We start from the raw sequence: 12,702 nt of genomic DNA on the forward strand, positions 1-12,702 counted from the left end.
CTTCATCCTCTCTCTCCCCCCCCCTCTCTCTGTCTCTCTCTCTCTCTAAGACAGGGTTTCTTTGTAGCCTTAGTTGTCATGGAACTAGCTCTGAAGGGACTGCTAGCCTTGAACTCACAGAGATCTACCTACCTCTGTCTTCCGTATTTCAGGATTTAAGGCATGTGCCACCACTGCCCGGCTGGCTGCTCTTTTCTTTTTTAAAGACAGAGATAGTCATAGGTTCCTTTTAGCTTTCTAGAGAAAGCCCTTTATATTTGCATTAAAAATAATTTTAATACTTTTGTCTCAAAATTGTAAGGGCAATAAAAAAACTGAATGAATGAAAGGACTTAAGTGAGTGAATATGTAGTGTTGACATGGTCATGACCGTATCAAGGACTCCATAGCCTCAGACTGATGGAGGAATGCTGAAGTCTTCTCCTCAGGGGTAAAGCTTAGAAGGCAATGTGAATGCTTTCCCTTCTGACCCATGTGTGGGTGTTAGTAGTGTATGCAGAGACTGTCCACCAGAACTTTCTTCCCCCTAAGCATTCATGCCCAAAGACTACTTTCCTAAAAGCCTGTTCTTACTAGATTAGCTAAGCCTGTCTCCCCTCTGGAAAACACCTACCCCATTTCTCCATCCCCTTGCCTCTATGAGGTTACCCTTCCATAAACTCCTGGCTTCCCGCCCCACCCTGGCATTCCCCTACACTGGCCCAAGGGCTGCTCCTCTCACTGATGTCTAACAAGGCCATTCTCCACCACACATGCGGCCAGAGCCATGGGTCCCACTATGTGTACTCTTTTGGTTGATGGTCCAGTCCCCAGGAGCTCCGGGGGGGGGGGTCTGGCTGGTTGATACTGTTGCTCCCCACATGGGGCTATTCCAAACTTTTGGGCTAATAGCCACATATCAGTGAGCGCATAGCATGTGTGTTCATTTGTGACTGGGTTACTTCACTCAGAATGATATTTTCAAGGTCCATCCATTTGTCTACAAATTTCTTCAAGTCATTGTTTTTGATAGCTGAGTAGTATTCCATTGTGTAAATGTATCACATTTTCTGTATCCATTCTTCTGTTGAGGGACATCTAGGTTGTTTCCAGCTTCTGGCTATTATAAATATGGCTGCTATGAACATAGTGGAGCATATGTCCTTATTACATGTTGGGTCATCTTCTGGATATATATGTCCAGGAGTGTTATAGCTGGGCCCTCAGGTAATGCTATGTCCAATTTTCTGAGGAATTTCCAGGCTGATTTCTGGAGTGGTTGTAACAGCTTGCAATCCCACCAGCAATGGAGGAGAGTTCTCTTTTTCCACATCCTCACCAGCATCTGCTATCACCTGAGTTTTTAAACTTAGCCATTCTGACTGATGTGAGGTGGAATCTCAGGGTCGTTTTGATTTACATTTTCCGGACTGTAGAACCGTGAAAGGTTTCTGGGTGAGCACCGACTGGAAATGGTAGGAGACCCAGCAGGTTGGAGACCCCACAGATTTCCCTGCAAGGAATGGCATGTATTTCGCCATGCTCCCAGACACAGGCTCCTGACACAAGGATGAAGACTTCCACTGATTTGCACCCTTTAGGCACCCCTACTAACCCCTCCATAGGTAGAGGGTGTGACTACAGGCCACAGAGCCTCAAGACATATCTCTGTATTAATGAGATACCTAAAGGCCAGAGGGTGTAGCCAATTAAACATTCTTTCCCAGACCCTCCTCTTTGCAAAAGGTATTTAGCCTCAGGCCCACCCTGAAGATACTGGGGTATAGTTTCATCCGTTTTCCACCATGACAATATCTTAAGACTATGGACTATATTTCTCTTTCCTAGGACCTGCCATTGGGAACCATGGAGGTTTTCAACTACCGAGCCACTGCCGAATCTCCTGTGGACGACCTCTCTACGTTTCCAGCCATGGAGGCCACAAACTCAAGCAGGCAAGCTGAGCAAGCTGTGATCAGAACTCTCCCCACTTCAGCTGAGGCCCAATCTTGCTCTTATGCCCAACTTCAGTCTTGACTTAACATAGCCTGATGTCCTATGTGGAATGAACACAGACAACTTCCTGCACCTCTGCCGTTCTGAGCCATAGCCTTAGCCCCTTGTGGGTGGTAGGCAGACGTGGACCCACAATTCAAGCCAACAACAGACCCCCACACACACTACACCCCCACACCTGATGACTAAAGATGTTGAGCATTTCTTTAGGTGCTTCTTGGCCATTTCCTCAGTTGAGAATTCTCTGTTTAGTTCTGTTCCCCATTTTTTAATAGGGTTATTTGGTTCTCTGGAGTCTATCTTCTTGAGTTCTATGTATATATTGGATATTAGCCCTCTATTGAATGTAGGATTGGTAAAGATCTTTTCCCTATCTGTTGGTTCCCATTTTGTCCTATTGACAGTGTCCTTTGCCTTACAGAAATTTTGAAATTTTATGAAGTCCCATTTGTCTATTGTTGATCTTAAAGCATAAGACATTGGTATCCAGGAACTTTTTCCTGTGCCCGTGTGTTTGAGGCTTTCCCCCACTTCCTCTTCTACTAGATTCTGTGTATCTGGTTTTATGTGGAGGTTCTTGATCTACTTGGACATGAGCTTTGTACAGGGAGATAAGAATGGATCAATTTGCATTCTACTTGTTGACTGCCAGTTGAACCAGCACCATTTGTTGAAAATGCTGTCTTTTTTTCACCACTGGATGGTTTTAGCCCTTTGTCAAAGATCAAGTGACCATAGGTGTGTGGGTTAATTTCTGGATCTTCAATTCTATTCCATTGATCTTCCTAACTGTCTCTGTACCAATACCATGCAGTTTTTATCACTATTGCTCTATAGTATAGCTTGATGCCAGGGATGGTGATTCCCCCCAGAAGTTCTTTTATTGTTGAGAATAGTTTTGGCTATCCTGGGTTTTTGTTATTCCAAATGAATTTGAGAATTGCTCTTTTTAACTCCATGAAGAATTGAGTTGGAACAGCAAGCACTCTTAAATGCTGATCACTGCCCACAGAGAAAGAACAAATCCCTTCACTATATAGAAGGAAAGCTATTTTTGTTTTCTCCTTCTGGTCAGCTTTTGTAATCCATACTTGCTCAGTATGGTTGCAAGTGAGTGTTCATTTGCCTCTCACCTTCGGGTCTGTAAGTAGGTGAGAACTTCTAATCATATCCTTCTTTTCCTGGTTCTTTCTATGTACAACACCAATTCTTCATTTGTTTATCATGTTCATCCTCATATCCTTGCTATGCCTTTAGTATTTACATCTGCATGAGTCAATTCATTCCCCTGTGTTAGGGGATTAAAAAGGAGGGAATGCAGGAGCTTTACACTTAGGAGCCCCTCTGGAAATTCCATCTCAAGCATAGCTGTGGAGGGGCACCCTATTTCATTCAGCACTCTGATGTATGTGCTAAGAAAGAGCTAGGAATGTGAGAAGCTTCTAGAAGATGGAAAAGCAGTGAATTCTTCCTCAAAATCCCAAGAAAAGAATGGACTCACTGAGCCAGTGGTTTTACTCACGGGACACTTGCAGATATTGGGGTTCAGTGAGTATATACCTGAATTTCCAAATTCTTCTGTTCCAGAACAGGATCTGGACAGAGACTTGAGAACTGGGGCAGAAACAGGGGTGGTTTGTAAGGATGGAGACACTTTTAAGGGAGAAGTGCGCTGAAGTAAGAAGGGGAAAAGCAGAAAGGAGCCTATTCCATAAAGGTCTGGGACTTTTATGGGTGATTTGCATAATGTAAGCTCTTACATGTGCTCCTAACTGTTTCTCCTCTGCATTGGGGTGGGAGAGTCTAGTCTCCTTTGCCAACTGGTTTCTTTCATATGCTAATTTTATAGCCTTTGTGTGAGGCCTTTTGGACCTCACTTTCTCTTATTCTCTAGCCTCACAGTGAGACCCATTTCAGACTTGTGAATTACAGAACTGAAAGAAAATAAATCCCTATGGTGTTAAGTTGCTCCGTGTATGCTAATTTGTTGCACAAGGGTAGGAAATTAATTCAGTATCCTCAATTATCTCACCCTTCATTCATGGACTAGGAAGCTTATGGGTGATGAAGCAGATAAGACATTCATTTAAAGGTATTTTAAGATCATCTATCCCTATTGTCAGGAAGATGCTGTCCATCAACCAAATAGCTTAGCTGGGCATTTGTTAACTTAGACATTTTAAGTGACACAAGAGAAGTATTTGCCATTTAAAGGTTTTAGTATGATATTTTGACTTCTGCCTCTGGAATGTCTTTGGATCATTTAGATATATTTTTTTTATTTAAATTTTAACTACACAACTTAAGAAAGACAATAAGCTAGAGCTAGTGAGGTGTAATATTTTAGGAGAGACTGTTAGATTTTTAGGAATGGTTAGAGTCATGAAATCATCCACAGTAGGTATATTTACCTTCTGGAAGTCAGCAGACACATTAAAGGGCATGCCAGTAGCTAACCTTTATCAGCACACCTCAGGTAGAGCCCTCTCAGACCAGAAAGCTTGCTTCATCATCTCTCTGAGTTTACCCTCTGCTGTCAAGGAGGTGGCACACATAATCCACATTACTTTCTATGTACTATACATGTACATAAAAATGGGAGATGTATTTACATATTCAAATTTTATTCAAAGCATTCATTGTATATATTTACATATGTTTGGTTCACAGATAAAATAATTTTGTGGTTTTTTTTTAAAGTGTCAACAATAAATTTACTATGTTGCAGTTGTATTTCTTTCCTCTGAAAACTCTAGGGGGAATTGACCATGTTAGTACGCATAAATCTTCCTGATTTTGATGCATGATGCTACACTATTTCACCCATTGTATGTGTGTATGTGCACGTGCACGCACACACACACACACACACACACACACTATCACAGTGTTTTATCTGTATTCATTGTCCTATTTGTAAACGTATGTATAGTTTCATAATTTTCTTCGCAACAAACCATGTAGCAATGGGTGTTCCTGTTTCTTAGAGGAGCTACGAAGAATAGTATTTGAATTTCTGAGTGTGAGAGCATGTGATTTCAATGAATATTACTCACATGTTTTCAACAGAGGCTGAAGTAACTGTCAGCTCTGCCAGCACTGCAGACAGTGAGGATTCTCTAGTTGTGTCCACAGTGTGGTCAATTCTTAATTTACTAATACAATGGATAGTAAGTAGGCAGTCATTGAATCTGTTTGGTCAGTACTAAGCCTTTGTGTGAGTCCAGGGTTGCAGGACTTTCAATCATGTTTCAGACTCTTTGGGTACAATATGTAGGCTGACATGGAATACTAACCATTTATTAATTATTCTGTTACATTTTTTCTTCTGAATTATCCCTTGATATTTTTTCAACTTCTATAAGTATTTTCATATCATGATAAGCTTCTCCAGAATTGTATTCAATTTACAGAATATTTGCAGAGTAACACAAACGTTCCTTTGAAATCCTTACTCACTTTCTCCTAGTGTTGACATTATACATTACTCTGATACACTTTGTCACAACAAATGAGTAAAGGTAGATACATTTTTACTATTGAAGTCCATATTTGATGGTATCTTATTTTTCCTAGCGTCCTTTTCCTTTTAAGATTTTATTTAAATTTTTGAGTGTGAACAGGCATGTGTGCATGTGGAGGCCAGAGTCGCTGTCAGGGTCTTCCTCTGGTATTCTCCATCTTGTTGAGACAGGGTCTCTCACTGAGCCTGGAGCATATGCACACAGATATCTGGCTGACCAATGAGACTCAGGGATCCTCCCACTGAGTCTCCAGTGCTGGGATTAAAGAACGTGTGTGCGCTCTCCAGCATCTCTCCTTTTCCTGGTGAGTGTAGTGGATCTGACATGTGCTCTCCAGAATCTCTCCTTTTCTTGGTGAATGTTGTGGATCTGAATCGAAGTCTCTGTGCTTACCCTGCAAACATTTTACTGACTGAGCCATCTCCCCACTGCTCCCCAGCATCCCTCTCCCCACTGCTCCCCAGCATCCCTCTCCCCACTGTTCCCCAGCATCCCTATCCCCACTGCTCCCCAGCATTCCTCTCCCCACTGCTTCCCAGCATCCCTTTTCAATTCTAAAATTCCATTTAGTCATCAAGTCTCTCGAGATTCCTCTCCCACCATGTTCTCAGACTTTAGGTTTTTAAACATTTACTCATTATTTATTTCTATTATCAAATCTGTGAAAAAGTGTGGCAGTGACTATGTGTATATATAAGCCATGACTATGGCTCAAATGATACATACACACCAGACAATTAATGTACTATTATTTGCATTTTTAAACAACTAGCTGAAACTAGTCAGAAAGCAGTAAGAGGAGCTGAATTATTTCAATTAAAATTTTCAACTTCTGATATTTATCTTTCATCACAGTATGGTATTTTTTAAAGTAGTCATAGCAACACATCTCAATGATTTCATTTATATACATGTTCCTTCATATACAATAGCAGCATGCTAATACTTTTTACTTGCATATTTAAGACCATGTTAAATAAAAATAACTGTCTTGGTCTTTAAAATGAAGATTAAGAATTATTAATATTAAAAATCTCATATGACGACTTCCAAACTATTGTACTTATGGCTGAATCACTTTCTTGCTGCTCACCAGACCTCCTCAGCTCCTGCCAAAGGCACAGCATTTCTTTTATTTGCAATTTGCCCATTTGTTGAAGCTTGTCAAAAGCATTTCAACAGCTCCTCCCTTTTTAAAAGGGATGGATTTCCTCCCTTCTTGGCACCATCTGACATTAACACAATCATCTTGGAATCGAGTCCTGCCAGTGTTCAGTGATTCTGATACACTAAGTCTGTCAAGCCAATGCCAAGAGAGCCCCGCATTGTAGTTACATGGCTGTTACTTGTCCCTACTCGGGCACCATACTCTTCAAGGTGAAAGCATAGGAATGTTTAGTCTACTCTTGGCACTCTGAAGGCCTCACTTGCTGGTCATTTTAGATTCTTTCATCTTACTCTGTTGCTTTCCGCAGATCACATTTCTTTCTTCCTTTTCCTCCTCCTCCTCCTCTTCTTCTTTCTCTCTTTCTCTTCCCCCCCCCCCTCTCTCATGACTGTCTTCCTTTGGCAATTTCCCAGGGTTGCACTGGAAAAGCCCTCAGAGAATTATAAATCTTAAGCCCTTACATACCTAAACATATGTACATTTGTTCTTAAATCTGCTTAATACTTTACCTTCTAAGGTCAATCTGTATCTTTTCTCTGTACATCTTCTTCTGTGTAGCATATTCCAGATGTTTTGGTAATGACTTTATTGATTTATCTTACTGAATTGTACAAAATTTTATAGCTTCAAATTTCCTATTTAGTTCTATGATTAATTTAAAATATGCATGATATAGTATAGAAAGGGCATATTAGGTCTTGTCATTATCCTGAAAACTAAAGTACCCTTTTGTTTTCCCATATTATGTTCTTGTTGGATACAGGGCTCTATAAAGATGGTTTAATTATGTGATTCAGGAATATGATATTGTCTTAGTTACCTTTCTGTTGCTACAAAGAGACAACATGAGCAAGACAACTTAGAAGACAGCATTTATTGGGGTTGACTGTTTCAGAGGGTGAGTCCATGACTATCATGATGGAGAGCATGGCAGCAGGCAGGAAGGCATGGCACTGGAACAAGAATTGAGAGCTTACATCCTAATAAAAAGTACAAAGCAGAGAGACATGGAGGAAGGGACACACACACACACACACACACACACACACACACAGACACAGACACAGACAGACAGACAGACAGACAGACACACACACACACACACACACAGAGTGAATGTCATGGCTTTTGAAACCTAAGTGTACCCCTACTCATGTACTTCTTCCAACACTAGTCGCTCCTAATCCTTCCCAAATAGTGTCCTCAACTGGGGTCCACATATTCCACATATTCAAACGTTTGGGCTTATGAGGGCTATTCTTATTCAGATCATCCCCACCCACACATTTTTTTTTCTAGTTCCCATATCAATGTTAGAACAAAACTCATGGAGTTAGTCACTTACCACTTTGTGTTTGTTAATCTTTGTTAGTTATAATTTTATATTCCATCTTTAGGCACATTTACATATAATTGTCAAGTCTAATCTCTTAATTGTAAAATATTCTTCCATATCTTTTATAATTATTTTTCTCTTGAGGCTTGCATCATCTGTTAGTCATTACAGTGTATTATGGTTACTGTGTACATAAATCTTTACTCAACCTCTCTGTATCTTTATATTGAATTTCATCTATTGAAGACTATGTAGAGTTGGGTTTAGCTTTAGTATCTATTAAGATTTCCTCCTTTCAGCCTTCTGTTCTTCCTTTTTGCTCTTTCTTATTGGGACTGGTGATAGAACTCTGGGTTTCACACATAGGAAGCAAGTGTTGTAATACTGAAGACCTAAATGATGTTTATTTTTAGTCATTCTCTCTCTCTCTCTCTCTCTGTCTCTCTCTCTCTCTCTCTCTCTCTCTCTGTGTGTGTGTGTGTGTGCACATGCAGGTGTCCAGAGATGCTGGAAGGGGCCATGGATCCCCTGGAGCTGGATATGCAGATGTTTGTGAACTGCTCTGTACGGATGCTGGAAGAGCACTGACAGTCTTTAGCTGCTGGGCCATCTTCCCAGTTCCATGTCTCTCTTTGTAGCAGAAATTTTCATTCCTCTAGTATTTGATGTAACTATTTGATGTGATCAGACTTGTTCCAAGTTGTTCATCTGTGCCAACATTCTTATCTTTTATTTGAATAGTTGCATGTGTTTGAATTTCCTTAATAATTGACTTTTAAGCCATGTCTTGTGATATTACTTGTAAATGATTAAACTATTCCTTTTTGCTTTTTACATTTTAATATTTTACTACCTCTTGTAAGATGTAAGAACCTTACAAAACATATGCCCACTTAACTCTGTTCTTCACTTTACAGTTGGTATAAGTATGCATTATAAATATCCCACAATTGTGTTTCTAACAGTCTATTAGAGTAGAAATTTAATGATTAATTGTGCTTCTACAAGTTTAGATGAATAGAAACAATTTTTATCTGTACTTAGGCGTTTCTACGATTTCAGATGCTTTTTAATTCCTGAAGGGTTGAGTTTCTTACTCTTGTGGATTCTCCTCTCTGATTTCCTTCAGCTGATTTTAATGTTCAGCACCTCAGTATAACATCAGTTCTCTTTCCCCCTTGTGTCTCATGTCTTGAATGAAAGTTATTTCCTAGCGTGCTTTCATCCAATACATATTTATGGATTGACAGGGCCTTAAAAAAGTTTTTCTTTTGCTCAACATTTGACAGACATTCCATGGTTTTTCCATTAAGAACTGTGTGGTTCTTCTGGTCACTGCTCCTCTGTCACAGGCTACAGTTTTCTGGCTTATTCATGATTATAATTGTTATAGCAGTTTCACTAATTTGATTCTGATGTGCTGGGTTGGACATTGATTTCTTCACTTTATCTCGGTTGTGGAGGCTTTTGTCTAATACACCTATATACATGTAGCATAAGTATGTACTTTCTGTAAAGTACAAGAGCGTCTCTTTTATTGTCAGTGTTTCCTTCCTTTAGCTTTTTTCCTCTTCCATTATCTTACTATTCTCTCCCGGTGGGACTTCATGTGCCAGTGTATTAGACCTTTTGAAATTGTGTTCTATCCCTAGAAGTTCTTTTCATAATTTTTTTCTGTACTTCAGATTGAGAATGCAGTAATTTTTGTTATTTTTATTCTTCCTTCTAGTATGCTTAATAAAATATCCAGTTCTAGGATTTTATTTTTCAGCTGTAAATCTTGCCTTTGGTTCTTGTTTGGGGTTTGTTTTTCTCTCCTAACTTTCAATTCTCTTAACTTGCAAACATATTTCTTTGAGCATAATTATAACAGATACTTTAAAAGTGATGTTGGGTCACTCTCACACTCTGACTTGTATGATGGTTTCAGTGCTTGTGACCCATGGGAACATTTGGAGACATTAACCTAAGTCTCAACCTTGGCAAGCAGGGCGTGGGCAGTTTGCTGCAGATGGCAGGGCCGTCTGAGCCAGGTGTCTATTTCTCTTCTTTGATGATGTTCTGAGTAGAATCATTCTCCTCTTCAGTAGTCTGGCTGCCATGGATCTGAAATACAATTCTATATGCCTTCTGATTCGGTCCTTTCTGAATAAGGTACTGGAAATTTCTAGGCAGAGAGAGGATAAAACGATGTGTGGAAATACTGTTGTGGATCCTAACATGACTCTTACCCCTCGGTCACATATTTGCACAGCACCTATATTTACATCTTGTGACATTGCTTATAGGGGACTGAAATGTCTATCTTAACTTTTCCTGTAGTAGGCAGTTAGCAAACATTCACCAAATGGCACAAAATCACCTATGTATCTAAAACTTCAATGTCAGCAAAACAGAAAGGAACAGTGCTTCAGACACAGATTGCAATACAGCATACAGCAAATCTGGATCAGGCAGCTGCACACCTATATATCGGTATTCCGTTTACTACTGAGGCTGTCACATGACTTCCTATTCTGGAATAAGCTTTAGGCCAGAGGTGGAAAACAGTTTTGCTTGTTCTGAATGCAGAAGAAGGCTAAGAGTAACCATCAGAGTGGGTCTGTCTGATGTTTTCTCGTGGCTTTACTGGGGTTGTAATTTGGGGAAAAAGTCGTAATATTAAAATATTGCTATTAAAGTAACATTTCAAGAATTCCACACTATTTCATTGCTGCAACAAAACAATGTGAAAATTTAAGAAGAGGAGAGGTTTACTTTTGTTAGCTATAGTTTATAGCTAACAGCCCATAGCCAGTTGTTCTGAGGATTCTAGGCTTATGGCAATGTCTTGTATCATGGAAAAGCTTGTCATAGAGGAAATCTATTTGAGCCTTGGTTGCAATAAAGAGTGATGAAGGATGGAACTGGGAACACACAATCCTCTTCAAGGATGCCTCAACAATCCCAGGACTCACGGTAGGCTCCTCCCAAAGGTCTCAGCACATCTTGATAACTCCAAGTTGAGGACCAAGTCTTTAACATGTGAGCCATGGGAAACATCCTGGACTCAAATGTATATCTGTAGCAGGTATACATTTTTATCATGACACACGGTAATGTTCATCTTCATCATTGGAGAAGGGAGTCTTTGAAAAGGGGAGTATTACATGAGTCACAGACTTGGAATCCAGATCTGATTTTCACTTTTATTTTGGGCACATTAAATTAAATTTGAGCAAGAGCTAATTGATGCAAATAGGGACACCAGAATAGACAATGGGATTTATTTAGTTATCCCAAATAAATAGATTTTAAATATTTAAAGTTTATTATTTTTATGAGTTCATTTAGAAAATGCAAGTTTTGCCCAGGGGGCATGAACTGCTTCGGCAGTCTCTGAGGCTGTTTGGTAAGAAAAGGATAAGGAATTTTTTAAAATAGTTTTGTTCATTAAAAGTGTAATATGTAATATATTAGATAAATAGAATAAAGAATATAGAGTACATGTTTTATGTTAAAATAAATTTGCAATTACATCTAATGACTAGAATTAAATATAGTCTATTAAATTATTCAAACTGCTCTTCAGTATAAATTATGCCATTTATTAGCTTTATGGTGGTAACTACTGGAGGTAAACTAAATATTTTGACATTATTTAACTTTAGGACTCCATTGCTATGAAGAGACACCATGACCAAGGCAATTCTTACAAAGGACAATGTTTACTTGGGGCTGGCTTACAGGTTCTGAGGTTCAGTCCATTATCAATCATCATGGCAGGAAGCATGGCAGCATCCAGGCAGGCATGGTGCTGGAGGAGCTGAGAGTTCTACATCTTGTTCTGAAGGCAAACAGGAGAAGACCTGCTTCCAGGAAGCCAGGAGGAGGGTCTCAAAGCCTACCCTCACAGTGACACAAGGCTTGTGTCATGATAAACATATATATCCTCCAACAAGGTCATACCTCCTGATAGAGCCACTCCTTGGGCTAAGCATATTCAAATCACCACACTCTACTCCCTGGTCCCCATAGGCTTTTTCAAACACGTAAGTCCATAGGGGCCATATCTAGCCCTAGCATAATGCAAAATGCATTTAGTTCAACTTCAAAAGTCCCATGGTCTATAACAGTTTCAACAATGTTAAAAGTCCCAAGTTTAAAGTTTCTTCTGTGTACTGTATAGTTTCCACCAACCTGCTTTAAGCTTTGGGCGAACTGCACTACCAGCCCTGCCCATGTTCCCTCAGATCCTTGGAAGAAAGACACACAGACATTAACTTAATTTTAATATGCTTTAGCACAAAGGCTGGGCTCTTCTAAGCCTTCCCTGGTTAGCATGCCCTTCTTATCACTCCTAGCTCAACACCTTTAAGCCAACCTTCCGTTTTAATTGCTCTGTTCCCTTCATTCCTAGCTCAGTACCCTAGATCTGCCCTCAGCTTAGTTGCATTTCTAATCTCCTGCCTGCTACCCCAGGCCCAGTTAGGGAAGTGGTCAATAGCCACTCCACCTGAGATCTCATATGGCTGGTCTCCTCACTCTCCCTCTCCCTCTCCCTCTCCCTCTCCCTCTCCCTCTCCCTCTCCCTCTCCCTCTCCCTCTCCCTCTCCCTCTCCCTCTCCCTCTCCCTCTCCCTCTCCCTCTCCCTCTCCCTCTCCCTCTCCCTCTCCCTCTCCCTCTCCCTCTCCCTCTCC

At 40.2% G+C, this 12,702-nt stretch overlaps 1 protein-coding gene across 1 annotated transcript in view; it reads right to left on the bottom strand.

Annotated features, from left to right (window-relative positions):
- LOC114622426 (60S acidic ribosomal protein P1-like) overlaps positions 1 to 1,520 on the bottom strand; it is a 5,578-nt gene extending 4,058 nt beyond the window's left edge. The window contains exon 1 of the mRNA XM_028768874.1: positions 1,400 to 1,520. Within this exon, the coding sequence (XP_028624707.1) occupies positions 1,400 to 1,520 (121 nt within the window). The remainder of the gene's footprint in view (positions 1 to 1,399) is intronic.
- Positions 1,521 to 12,702: the final 11,182 nt, after the last annotated feature.

Source organism: Grammomys surdaster, unplaced genomic scaffold (genome assembly GCF_004785775.1).
Source record: "Grammomys surdaster isolate TR1022 unplaced genomic scaffold, NIH_TR_1.0 64, whole genome shotgun sequence".
Classification (NCBI taxonomy): domain Eukaryota; kingdom Metazoa; phylum Chordata; class Mammalia; order Rodentia; family Muridae; genus Grammomys; species Grammomys surdaster.